At 53.2% G+C, this 12892-nt stretch overlaps 3 protein-coding genes across 3 annotated transcripts; 1 reads left to right on the top strand and 2 right to left on the bottom strand.

Annotated features, from left to right (window-relative positions):
• Window positions 1-54: 54 nt before the first annotated feature.
• Z520_10736 (uncharacterized protein) lies at window positions 55-822 on the bottom strand (the record flags this gene model as incomplete). The annotated part of the gene is made up of 2 exons (XM_016781228.1): window positions 55-706; window positions 767-822. 2 exons carry the CDS (start codon window positions 820-822, stop codon window positions 55-57), a joined length of 708 nt encoding a protein of 235 aa, XP_016627681.1.
• Window positions 823-2970: 2148 nt separating this feature from the next.
• Z520_10735 (uncharacterized protein) lies at window positions 2971-4629 on the top strand (the record flags this gene model as incomplete). Its single annotated transcript, XM_016781227.1, has 1 exon — window positions 2971-4629. One exon carries the CDS (start codon window positions 2971-2973, stop codon window positions 4627-4629), a length of 1659 nt encoding a protein of 552 aa, XP_016627680.1.
• Window positions 4630-9220: 4591 nt separating this feature from the next.
• Window positions 9221-10792, bottom strand: Z520_10734 (uncharacterized protein; the record flags this gene model as incomplete). The annotated part of the gene is made up of 1 exon (XM_016781226.1): window positions 9221-10792. One exon carries the CDS (start codon window positions 10790-10792, stop codon window positions 9221-9223), a length of 1572 nt encoding a protein of 523 aa, XP_016627679.1.
• Window positions 10793-12892: the final 2100 nt, after the last annotated feature.

Here is a 12892-nt window from a genome sequence, read left to right as displayed (position 1 = left end):
CGTTGAATGGCGGAAGCCGGGACATGCCCTTCATTACCTGACCTTTCGCTAGTCTCAAGTCTCCTTAAACACATATCCGTTTTCGGACTCGTCATCGACGACGTCGACTTCAATTTTTGCCTCTACCACTTCAAGTCCATCCGCCTCAAGACCGCATTGCACCTTGTCCCCGCCCTTGAGCGGGCCCACACCCTTAGGGGTACCCGTCAGGATAATGTCGCCTTCTTCGAGTGCCATGACCTTGCTTATGTCACTTAACATCCTGGGGATATTAAACAGCATCAGGTTGGAGTTATCCTTTTGCTTGACCTCGCCGTTGACCTTCAGCCATAGAAGGACATTGTGGGGATCTGGGATGCGGTCGAAGGGGATCTCGTGGCTGATGGGCAGAAAGGTATCGAACCCCTTGGAGATGCTCCAGGGAAGACCTTTCTTCTTTGCCTCATCCTGTACATTGCGAGCGGTCACATCGATGCTCAGGAAATAGCACTTGATGTGGTCGAGGAACCGGGTATCGTCTGCTTGCAAGTTCTTCAGCGGGGTTGGTGTTTCTCCAATGACCAGGCCAAGCTCGACTTCATGGTGCAGAGTTACGCCACGAGGGCGGACAATGGGGCCTTTGCCCGGCAGGAGGATAGAGGAGGGCGGCTTGAGGAAGAAAAAGGGCTGCGCCGGACGAGCAGAATTGAGCTCCGTGATATGATCGCTGGGCCAGAATGTGTCAGTCTATTCCAGTTGCTGGGCAAAAGAGCGGGGGAGTGCATACGCATAGTTCCGACCAATGCAGATGACCTTGCGACAGTTTGCCTTGATGGAGGCCATGGTTGAGAGCTTGCGATAGCAAGTAAGCCGCCGGAAAGGAGCACCAGGTGGTTGGAAGCAACTTACTAAGATCGATTTCGTCAACCAAGTTCTACACCATGGCCATCGAAGCAGTTTCTAGCTTGCAGCATCTCGAGGTCTTCCCCTCAGCATCTCCACTGTTGCCAACCGTCTGGGTGACCGTCACTGTGGGAATCGTGTGCCTTGCATGACTGGCCGGTCTCTAGGTGTCGGTAAGTTTCGGGGACGCGATCATGGGCATAAACATTCATCCTTTTTCACGCAACTCCTTCACATTCTTCGTGTTGCGTGGGGGGAGGGTGCCTTTTCCATCTCCTTTTGTCTTTCCTGTCCCTTCCGCCGACCCTATGCGAGTCAATTTTCGATATCCAGTGCAGACGAAGATGATGCTGGTGACCTCGCTGCTTTCGCCACTGGTGACGGCTTCTCAAGAGCTTCTAAAGCGGCAATTGGTTGATCCAGTCCAGCTCTGTTCCGTTTCACTGACGGCATGCGAATGCTTTTCGAGGCTGCCAAGTTGTTCGGCTTCGTCGGCTTTCTGTTCGCTCCGACGCACGGCTGCTACGCTCTTTGTGACGGATCTACAAGATTCCAGAGTGAGATTTGTTCGATGAATGTATACCTCGATATCAGAAGAGTCGCCCTCTAGAACATAAGGCGAAGTTCAGCCATTGCCCGCCCGGTTGGGATTACAAAGGCTCTCCTCATCACCTTGCAGCAAGGCTGAAGAACCACCTCTGCAAGGGACAAGATCGCCTCTGCTCTATCTCAATCTGTTCATCTCGGAGCTCGCGACATGGTCACTATTCCGCACTTCTGTGGACTTTGGTCCACGTGTCAATCCAAGGCGAGTCCCACGTAGTAGAAAGGTGAGATCGATAAGTTTCCCTTCGGAGTGGACATGGTGAATCCAGATACCCGGCGGATTTAGCTGTACGATGGCGAGGGCCCATCTCTGATGCTTGCACAAACTTCGTCGCACAATTAGCAAGCATTTTTCATGGGCGTCATCCTCGACGCCCCTAGAAAAAATTTCTCTTCTACACAACTCTCCAAGATACCCGTGATACCAGTGCCTCACTAGGTGGGATGTGACGTCTGCCATGGGGTGCGCAATATAGCAGAAAATTGGCTCGATCCGCACTCTGCTCCAAGAACAGCCGGGGGCTTCCCGTCTGTTCTACAGGCGTGAACTCTATTGTCATTCCTGTCGGGCTGCTTGAAACGCAGCCTTGAACGGCAGGTCTTCGCTACCCTTCTGAATCACGGTCCAAGGGACAGCGGATTCACAGATCCGCAGGAAGGAAAAAGTTCCGACTTGGCTGCAGTAGGTTGGGGGTGCTCCAGACAGGCCCGTCAGTGCCGGTCACCAGTCGCTGACTTACTAAATTGTTCGCAGTAAAGTCGGAGCTCCAGCGGAGGGCCCTTTTCCTATGTACAGAGTACATGTGCCATGATCCGATACCTGTCGCGATGAGCGGAACTCGGATCGTGGCCTTCGAGAACGCAAAGGTAAGGCTAAAGGCCCGTCGTTGCAGGGCTTACAGGGGTCTTCCCGCACCAGGATTTAGAAAAACCCGCTACCTAATTGCTATGTTGTACGATTCGGATCCAACCTCGCGGTCCAAGGCAGAGCGGATGAGGGGCGTGGCGCTAGGGTGAATGATCTGGGCCATCCAGAGAATCTCCAGGAGAGCAATAGATAGCTCGAGTCTGATTTGCTCGCTCGCTGATGGAGGAACATGGATGCAGCTCCTGAAAGCACCACCACTCACATCGCAGCTCGACCCCCTTGTCGCTTCATGCCGGCCCGGCCGTACTATACAAATCCTAGCAAGACAATCCTGGACCCACTGTGGCCCCAGTGGCCCTTGCGGTTCAGGCTTGAGTCTTTATGGCGACCACTATCAGACCTCGATCTGTCGAACCGTGCTTTTACGAGGTTGCTTTTGACCTCATGCCTCTGACAATGGGAGCGTCCTTAGCTTGCGATCGATTAGGCTTACTTCTTTTCCTGTCGGGCTTGATTCGGTCTACCATCAGGGATGCGCAAAGTAGATATGCCGGTTGGTCCCTTGTCGCTACCATGGACACGCATCATGGACCTTGTATCATGCATACCGTACAATGTCGACGCGAAGAGGAAGAGGACGCCCTGGAAGCTCGAACCCAGACTTCCTTTGGGTCAACCGGACCCCAGACTCGGAGAGACTCTCTGCGACCCGACAAGAACGGGATGAACTTCGAACTATTACTAGCCATGCCCGTCAATGGCGCGCTGCACTGCGTCGCCAGCAGAGGCTCTACAGCGCCCAGACTGAGGCTACTCACGCACAAAGCATTGTGGGCTGGGGAAGGCAAGGCACGCTCTCGGAGACGAGCTCAGCCGAGACCTCAGCGGCGCCCTCACCTGCTGCAATGACACACATCACGGGGAACTCTACTGATCCGTTCACCTACCTGGAGTCGCCAGACGATGCGTGGTGGTCGCACAATGCATTTCGATACGCGGTTGAGTCGTGGCTGCCGTCGGTATTTCAAGGCTTGGGCGTGTTGGACGAGGAATTACCTACCTCCGAGTCCTGTCTTGCCACCATCGATCGACTCGTGCAGGGCTGCCTTGCCAGCAGGATGCACATGTTCTCGTTGCTCGCCGCGAGCACGGGGTTTCTGAAGTACGTCTTGAGACTCCAGCTGGACCGATACGACTCCCCGGAATACTGCATGGGCAAGGCTCTTCAGTATCTGCGGCACCATTTAGCCAGCGCTCCACAGGCCAACGAGAGTCTGATATTCGACCTCAAAGCGCTCTCGACATTCGAACGCTACGTGAACAACTTTGAGGGAGCTAGAACGCATCTACGAATGTGTCAACACCTGGTTCAGTCACTCGGAGGCCCCGAGATTCTGGAACCGCCCTTACGGCTTGTATGCTGGCTTTGGGATCTGCTGGTTGCCGGCGGCACTGGCGAGACTCCTTTGATGCCTCTTACTTGGGATCCCGGTCTGCTTCCACGCCAGCAAATGCGGGACGAAATCCTTCCTATTCTAGCCCAGAGTGGCGTCATCCCCAGTGGTTCTGGTCTTATTCAGTATGGGTCGCTGGTGCAGCCTGACTTGTCACCTATCCTCTCCGACATCATACAGTGGTTTCAGGTGCAGCAGTACAATCGTATTCACAATTTCAGCCGATCGCCCATCGAGCAATGGGCCACGAAGCGAGCACACGCCATTGTCCACCGTCTACTTTCCATGGGTCCTGCTTCGCCGAGTGACAGGTTGCAGGGTTTGCTGTCGGAGTGTATCAAGCAGAGCTTCCTGATCATTCTAGCGGACGCAGAAGAAGCGAGGCAATCCCGAGCTCAGACCGACTCCTACAGAGACCCGACCAATTACTCCTGGTCTGACGTTGGTCGCCTTCGGCAGGCGCTCAGCGCGCTCGTGCAGTCGGACGAAAACTGGCAGGAAAGACACGAGGAAATCGTCCTTTGGATGGCGTGTTTAGGTGTCCAGACAGCATCGACCACCGCATCCGGGCCAAACGTGCCCGCAACGCAGTCAGCAGCAGCAGCGTCATCACCCAGCGAAGAGGCCAGCCCTCGGGAGTGGTTCCTCGGGGTAGCAAGGCAGCTGTTCTTCGAGTGGCGGAGCCGGACTGTAACATTGTCTTCGCCTGCTCCTGCAGGAAGTGACGACCTGGTGCAACTCATGAGCCGCTACCTCCATCGCTGCGAACCGTCTGGGCAGCCAGATATCGTGGGGCTCGAAGAAGTGCTTTCTCCGTGATTAACCCTTGAGACACACCACGCAGACCCTCTCGGCGGCGACCCAGGTGGGTGAGCGAGCGTGGCTTATCCGCCGGATAAGGGCCCTTGTCACGTTAACCCTGGACTCCCATTCACTCCGCTGGCGAAGGCGAAGCGAGGCAAGGAGAAAAGTAGGGAACGGCCTGCGCCATACCACAGTTTGAGCGATACGAGTCCCGACTAAGGTATCTATCCTATACGGAAGTATTTGAGTTCGCCGAGAATCACGAGCCAGCCGCCAATGACCTTTGCCTTCAAGTTCCTGGCAAATCGAAGGGCCGGGGTTCGAAGTAAGCTCGATAGCTACGAGCGGCTAGAAAAGGCCAGCAAAGGCCAGAGACGGCAACAGAATCAAGGACCCTAGCACCAACAAACAAGAACTCAGAACGAACAATTCAGAGGCCAGGATTCACCAAGGCAGCCAGAATACCAAACAGAGAACAAAACAAACCATACCCTATGATACCCATGGCGGAGCCGCATGTACGAATAAAGCGCAGTCAACGATAAACCCTCAAGATTTAATGGACTATTTTCAATACCTACCCCCAGTCTGGTCTTTTGATCCATCTTCGAGCCCCGCGCGGGCCATTCACAGCCGAATGCACAACCGATGCCACTGGCCCCCAAAAGGTGGAATGAAACGTCACGAAAATCAAGCCCATGCCGCTAACGACTGATGATGACGATGATTGATGAACGACCAAGATAATGCCCTGCGGTGATGATACTTTTCATGAACGACACAAACATGAGGCCCCCTAAGCAACTCCCTCCCTCCCTCACTAATACCGACCTGGCGATAGACGGGACTGAGGCCAGACAAGAGACAAGGCCACAGGCTACAGGCTTTCTTGCCGGAGCCGCAACTGTACGGCCGCGGGGTGATTTCCGGGCGATGGAAGCTGACTTTCCTAGCTCCCATGGGCCTCTCTCTCCCAAGGATTCCCATAATTAGCGACTCCATGCTCCCTTGGGAGGTACCGGAAAAGGTCCCAAGTACCGTGAGTACATCCATCCGCTACAGCAACGGTACCGACAAGAAAGCTACCTAGGTGAACTGTAATCAACTATCCTAACTAATCACCTAACCAAGCAAACTAGGTAGGTAATGGTAACTACATACCACGCAGAGCCTCAAGGCTTTTCCTTTTTTCAACCCTCTCATCTATCCGGCCATATCTGGGTGTTCCATCGTGGAATATCCGGGTATGGGGTACATACTTATGTACATGCTGTTTTTGTGGCTATACCTATATTTCATGTGCCAAGTACAACTTGTGTACAATATTATTATGTATATATGAGTTATGACCTATGAGCTATGTATGTTTGTGTATGGATTTGTATATATACATGTATCTAGACCGAATGTACAATATACAGGATGTATGAAAATGCAGCGAGATAGTCCAAATACAGAGTTCTGTAGGACAATCCTCGCCCTCGTCTCGTCCCTTTCTCCTTCCTCAGGCTCTCCCCCTTTCTTCTCTGCTCTTCTTTCTCAGCAAGTCCCCCAACCAAGAGAAAAACAATGCCGCGAGCTCAATCAAACCCCACACATGTTTTTCTCTCGCGTCCAAGGTTCGTTGTACGAGTCCACCAGGAAGACTGAAAAACCGCGCAGTCGCAGTGCTAGCAGTAGCGGGCAGCAAAAGGCACAAGTGAACGGAGACCCAGATGCTGAAGGGTCTTTTTTTTGGGCGGCCGCGTGTGGAATTTTTGTATTTCTCAGCTGGGGAAATGTCTCTCTGAGGAGAAATTTTCCGCCCCCTTGATCGAGCGGGAGAGAAAGTTGGAGGCGGCACGGTGGTCGTCTGGTGACCCACCTGCTAAACATGCTGGCGTGAATTGGGAGCTCCTCCTGGCCGGTCAAAATCTTGGATATTCTCAATGGTGGGCTATTCAGCGTAGACAATGGCCGAGCTCAACAGAATTGTGGAAACATCAGAGCAGTCTTGGGGGGCACGCGTGGTGCACCACCTAGACAAGGCTCGAAGTCTACCTATACCCCCGAGGGAGCCGCCGGTTTCATGACTTCATCATCCCGCTGGAGGTAGCGGTAGTGGTGATGGTAGTGACGGTCGTGGTGGCGATGGCCCCCTCCATCACATGGTGCTGACTTGATAGTGCTAAGAACACCCTCGTCAAGGTGACAATGCTCTTATTCTTTGAACCGGAAGGAAGACCAAGGAGGAACGCTTACCAGTTGCCTCTTGTCGTTGCCCTTGGCCTTGGCGCTCTGAAACGGACTCGGCGAGTATGCCGTGCCCATTGCTTTGTGATGGAGTGTAAGAACTGCGTGTGCTCTCACTCAAATGAGGATGTGACGTCCTCTTTTGGTCTATCGCCTGCTGGTGCATATGGTGGTGGTGGTGATGATGATGATGATGATGATGATGCCATGCCTTCTCTTCGCCGAGATAGGGCCCTTACCTTGCTAGACCACGAGGGACTTCCGACAGTAACTTGGCGTGCCTGCCTGGAGAAGGTGATGATGCTCGCCCATACTCGATACCCTTAAGTGTGACCTCCGGACGGATGAAAGGGAAGACGAGATGGGCAAGCAGGTCTCGTCTAATCTCGCTTGACCGACCATCACAGGAACAGATAGGGTAAATAGCGACGCATTGATTTTGTTGGGCCGATAGCAAATCGAAGAAGAGATGATGGAGGAGAAACGGATGAGAGGGAAAACGGGGCCACCAGCGACAATCCTGAGCGAATGAAAGTCTCGGCCAGCCAAAGCGATCGCGGCTCAGATCGCGATGTACCGAGTAACCCGGTGATGGATCCAGCTTCCTGGGCGATGTTCGGAGTATTCACTGGTTTCGGCGCAAAGGTCAACATTCAGCAGAGATGGCTTATTGTCGGGGGAATCAGGCTGAGGTGGAGACGAGGGAACAAGGGATTGGCTTCGCACACTGCTGATCGCGAAAGACGCATTGACGGATGAGGAGGACGGGACGCAAGGACACTAAAAGGAGGGTCCTCGCCGAGTCGTCAGAACGCGGAACAGTCGACTAGGACGCGGGACCTGCACACGGCAGTCTGGAGGAGGAGAGACTGGGATGGATGGATGATGGTGTACCTCGTAGATTCCACGGAGACATGGCTGGAACATATACCTGCTTGACCTGGTACCTAGGTATACGAGACTGGCTTCAATAATACTGCAAGACACAAAGGGAGAGAAAAGCAAAAAGAATGAGTGGACAATAAGAATGGAATGATGGACATGGACGATGGTTGCATGCAGCGCCGATCTGAGCCTTTGAATTGAGGCCCTTGCCAGGCTGCCACTGGTCAAGCTGCTCCTTCTCCTTCTCCTCCTCCTCGTCTATCCCAACTATTCGATTCGCTGCCCGCATCACCCATTGACTGCTAACTGATTGCACCATCACATCATCACATCATCGTCCTCTCTCGTATCGACCTCCATCAACACCACCACCACCACCACCATAGCATGCGGTTCCGCAAAATGCATCCTACAAACCGCAAACCGCAAACTCGTGTCAGCCTTGTTGTCGGCAACAACACGCGGACAATTTTTACAACGGTGAGTCTCGATGCGGACATTTTTCCTTCTGGGATCGTACACTTCGGGCAGGAGAGATGTACAACTGGAAACAGACAAAAGGTAGAATAGGGAATAGCACGGCAATCCGCATGACGGTAAAAGGCAGCCAGGAGGGAGGATACAGAGTTGCGACATCGAGGTTTGAGCAACCACCTCCATCTACCCCATGTCGTTTCCCGCTGCCTGATCATGCGTATCGTCCTGCCGTCGTCTATGCAGAGACTCTAATCTGACGAGAAAGACGGACAAGCAAGAAGAAGGAGGAGTAGGAGGAAGACACCAGCACAAGCCGTCGACGATGAAGTCTACAGCATGGGCAATGGCTTACTTCGTGCTGAACGCTCGGGACGACTCATCTTATACAATGCCAGTGTCCATAGTATTTTCTGACCGGCAGATGGCGCCACCAAAGGCATGGGCCACTCTTACAGCTGAAGCCACATGCCTTGAGGTACTTATGACATTCCTCCCCATTCCAAATGGCTCTTTCTCCTCTATCCCACACACGAATTGTGTTGTAACCTGATCAAAATTGTATCCCCGAAGAACGTTCGATAGGTCGTTGGAGTGCCATATCTGTCAATCGCCTCTAACCGAACGACATTACCCACAAATCTGTAGACGAACTGAGCGTGTCAGACATGGACATCACACGTTCAAAACACCGCTGGTGGAAATCTCGACAGTGGCAACGCTGACATGCACAATGACGAGCAGATCAAGAATGTCCCTAATCGAGGCATCGGCATCTTTGGGAACACGTATCTTTGCCTCCGCGGCCGATCGCCGGCGCTTTTAGACTTATGCAAGGCTGCACACTCCCTTTTGGTTTTTTTGGAGCTTGTCCGAGCTGATTCAAGCCGACTGACTCAGCCAGATCTTTTGCATTCCGGCTGACTAGAGGCCATCTGGACAGTGGCGGAGGCTATCTTCGATTCTGCTGGTCGGTTTGTTGATATTTTTGGTGAGTCTGTCAGGTTCGATCTCGTCAGGGCGCGTCGGCAAGCGCCACAGCAACAGCCGCCCCAAAAACAACAGCTTCATGAGTCGGTTCAAGGACCACCTTTTCTGGACAAAAGCCCCCTCCAGCTGATGACCCGGTGGAGATCATTTGTCTAATCAAATCCTCACATCGATCTTTGAAGCCGGGATATTTCAAAATAACACTGCCGTTGCACGCAATCGACGTTTTGGGAGTTCCATTTGGGGTAGTGGGGTTGATATCGGTGTCTTTCTGCAAAGCCCAGAGCGCGTGGACGGCAACGGCGATGTAGGCAGATGCTCGATAGGAGATGGATTCGGCCGCATCTCGGAGGAATGAGACCTCTTTCACCGTCGGACTCTTTTTCAACCCGAAAGCCTTTTTAATCATCGCGATAGAGCTTCTCATACTCTTCGTCTGGTCCAGCTCAAGCTTGGCCATTATCTCGGTGTCCAAAGAATAGCACTCACGTAACACATTGGGCATGACGCCGTTGAATAGCTCTCCGGTTGCAACTCCCTCAATAATGATCAATCTTAACAGCTCTCCCAAGTAGCGACCGGTAGTCATGTACTCGAGAGGCTGAAAGTCCGGCCTCACATGCTGCTGGTTCAGAACTTCGTCCCACCGCGTCTCTGGTAGAATCGACTTGCCGAACATCGACACCTCTGTATTCGTGATGACCCGCTCGGCCTTGTCGAACCATGAATGATCGCGAACCCCGAACTTGGACTTTCCCATGCAGGACGTTGGCAGGTACGCTGCGGCGTTGGTGCCAGTCCCCAAGATAAGCCCCATGGACGTAGCGGGATCAAGATAGGCTTGAGAAAGGAGGGTGGCAGAAGAATCATTGACAATGGCGTCGACACGGACCTTCAAACTCCTCCTCGCGCAGGCGGCTTCGATGAGTTTGCCCAGGTCCATACCAATTGTCTCTTCGTGGCAAGCAAATCCTTTGCCCATGCCTTGAACCTTGCCGCCCCGGTGACTTGTCTGCTCGATCGGAAAACTCCATGCCAATCCCATGGCCAGTGTCTGGTCAGGCGACCATGCGTCCTTCTCTTCTTCCAGCATAGCATGTATTCTACTTGCCATCCAATCAAAGAACTCTGTCCCAGGGAGTTTACGTATTCGCTCGTCAATCTTACTGGTGAACATATGCTTGATCACCATAGGGCCGTGTCGGCTTTGTCTTCCTCGAAGTTCGATCAATGCCACTCGGAAGGTCGAGCCACCCACGTCGAGAGCGATAAAGGTACCCATCTCTTTCCCCGTTGGTAATGTGTCGCAATACGAGGGTAGCATGCACGCCTCGCTCTCTTGAAGTTTGGCCTTGTATTGGATGCGTAGGGCTGAGGACATGGACAACATTCGACGCATGGTACAGGGAGATCGGAAGAGACGCATGATCTCGTCCTTGAGTGAGTCCAAGGAATGGAGACTGTCCGTGGTCTCGACCACCGTGACCTCGGTGTTGGGGGACTTGACGGAGACGTTCATGGTCTTGAAGGCGGAGGGAAAGAGGATCATGGCGGCCAGCCGGCGCAGGATGCTGCGGAAGAAATCGAGGAGGGTCATGGTGCTGAAGAAGGGAGACTCGACAGACCGCCTCACGGGTTCGGTTGATAGTCTTAATCGTCGAAGGGATCAAGGAGCATCATGATGGGCTTGAAGGGCAGGTTTTGTTGGTGGTGAGTACACCCTCGTTGTGGTGGTGTGGTGTTGTGGTGAGGTCTCAAGGGTAAGGAAAACAAAGAGAATTCTGCTGTGACATGGAGTCGGAGAGGGTCAATCAGGATCGGTAGTGTAGCAGGAGCAGCGAGGACAATGCCAGCAGGGACAGAAGGCGAAGTGGTAATGGCTGTGGTATTGGAGATTGCTGGAGTAGTAGCATAGCGTTCAATTTGAGCTGGGTTTGGGGGGCGGTATGGGGGGATGGGGATGCGATGGGATGGTATGGGATGGGGGTGGACGGATTGGCTCGCTCGTCAACAAAGCATTGTGCCAGTGGGAACGGGCACAGGATGTGCATAGGGCATGTGGTAGGAGTGAAAAGATCAGTGCTGCACACAGGGCCGTGCAGGGCCGTGCAGGGCAAAAAGGCGCAGGTGGGCGCAGTTGGGAATTGTATGTAACTGTAGATGTAGAGGATGCTACCGTGAGCTGAGCGCAACTACGACTTGGCGATTATCCGGCGCCCACCAACCGCCGGCGCAGGCAGCGCAGGCACGCCAGGTTACTCTCACCCAACTCTCACTACCTAGTACCATCTCCGCACACGTTACAGGCAGCGCAGGTTACTCCGTACAGGTTACAGGTTACAGGTTACATTGGTGGTATTTGGATCGTCTCTCCGCGCTGCCTCTTTTGCCCTCGTCTTCAACCATGGGGTTCTCCAATGTAACTCACTCATCAGATGCCGAAGTCGCTTTCCCAATCGCCAGAACTAGCCATCCTGCCATCCAGCCATCCAGCCATCCAAGCTCCGAGTACCATGTCGTTTCCGCATCACCGTCGTCACGTTACTCCTCTCTTCAAATCTCAGACTGGCCTGCGACAGACCTTTCGTTGAGCAAGCCAGGTGTCTGCTTTGCTTCGTCCTGTCTGAAGTCCCTCCAAGGCTCCAACACAATGTCTGGTCTTACGTATGACTCACAACAACTGTTTCGCCGATCGCGAGCCCATTATAGCATTTGACAACCCGCTCCTATCCTCCTCTGTTATTCCTTTCCCTAATCCCGCAGAGAATCCGGGTATAATGTGTCGCTATAGAAAAAGTCGACCAAGAATCATCCTGAGGATGGTGTGCGATTTTGAAACACAGTCGAAGGGGCGAAAAACAATAATTGAGACTGACCGGCCGATTTGAGATTCGCATTTTCGAAAGTCTAGCCTCGTCGTGTATGACGAGTGTCCATCTATATAATTCGGTCAAGACACCCCAGCCATCCCAGTGGTCTCAGTCCGGATAGGAGAAGAGGATCTGCACAGTTCGGTGCAAATCACTAGCTGCTTATGCATGCCAGAAGGCAGGTGTCAGCAATTGTGCGACATCTGGGTCGTGCCGGCGATGGCACAATGGCTAGGAATATGCCTGCATGGCTATGCTATTGACAGTGCTCCTATCACCATGACTATGTATATACTATCCAACATTGTCGTCGTAGTTCTCAGGGTCATTTTATGGGATCTTCACAATGGTCTCGACGGCTGAACACTTTCCCATCCGACGCACTTGTTCGCGACAAGTGCCCGCTTTGCAAGAGACAAGATTACCGGGTACATGGCGAAATTGCGACGTCTTCTGACAGAGTGGGCTCGCCCATTGATCGGTCGCTTGACATTTCCGGCACCAGGAGGTGTAACCCGATTCGGCAGGATTCGAGTACATAGTGACTTGTTCTCTCGATCAGTCTGGTCCTGAACCCGACTGAGGCTGTGGAAGGGCAAAGTCCAACCTCGATATGTAGGGAACCGAGAAGGTCCTGCACACCAGCCTCTGCTCGCCCTTGACCGCCACTTTGGTGGTTCGTCGCTTGCGATTTCCGCATGGTTAGCCATCGTCCACCATCACCAGACAAGAACAGACGTGGCAGCGGCCGAGTATTTCAGAATCTATGCTCGGTTGGGGTACAGCATGGGCTGATGGAGTGTCGGACAAGGCTACAAGAAGGTTCG

The sequence above is a fragment of the Fonsecaea multimorphosa genome (assembly GCF_000836435.1).
Source record: "Fonsecaea multimorphosa CBS 102226 unplaced genomic scaffold supercont1.32, whole genome shotgun sequence".
NCBI classification, from domain to species: Eukaryota; Fungi; Ascomycota; class Eurotiomycetes; order Chaetothyriales; family Herpotrichiellaceae; genus Fonsecaea; species Fonsecaea multimorphosa.
This window is presented reverse-complemented; position numbering and strand designations above follow the sequence as displayed.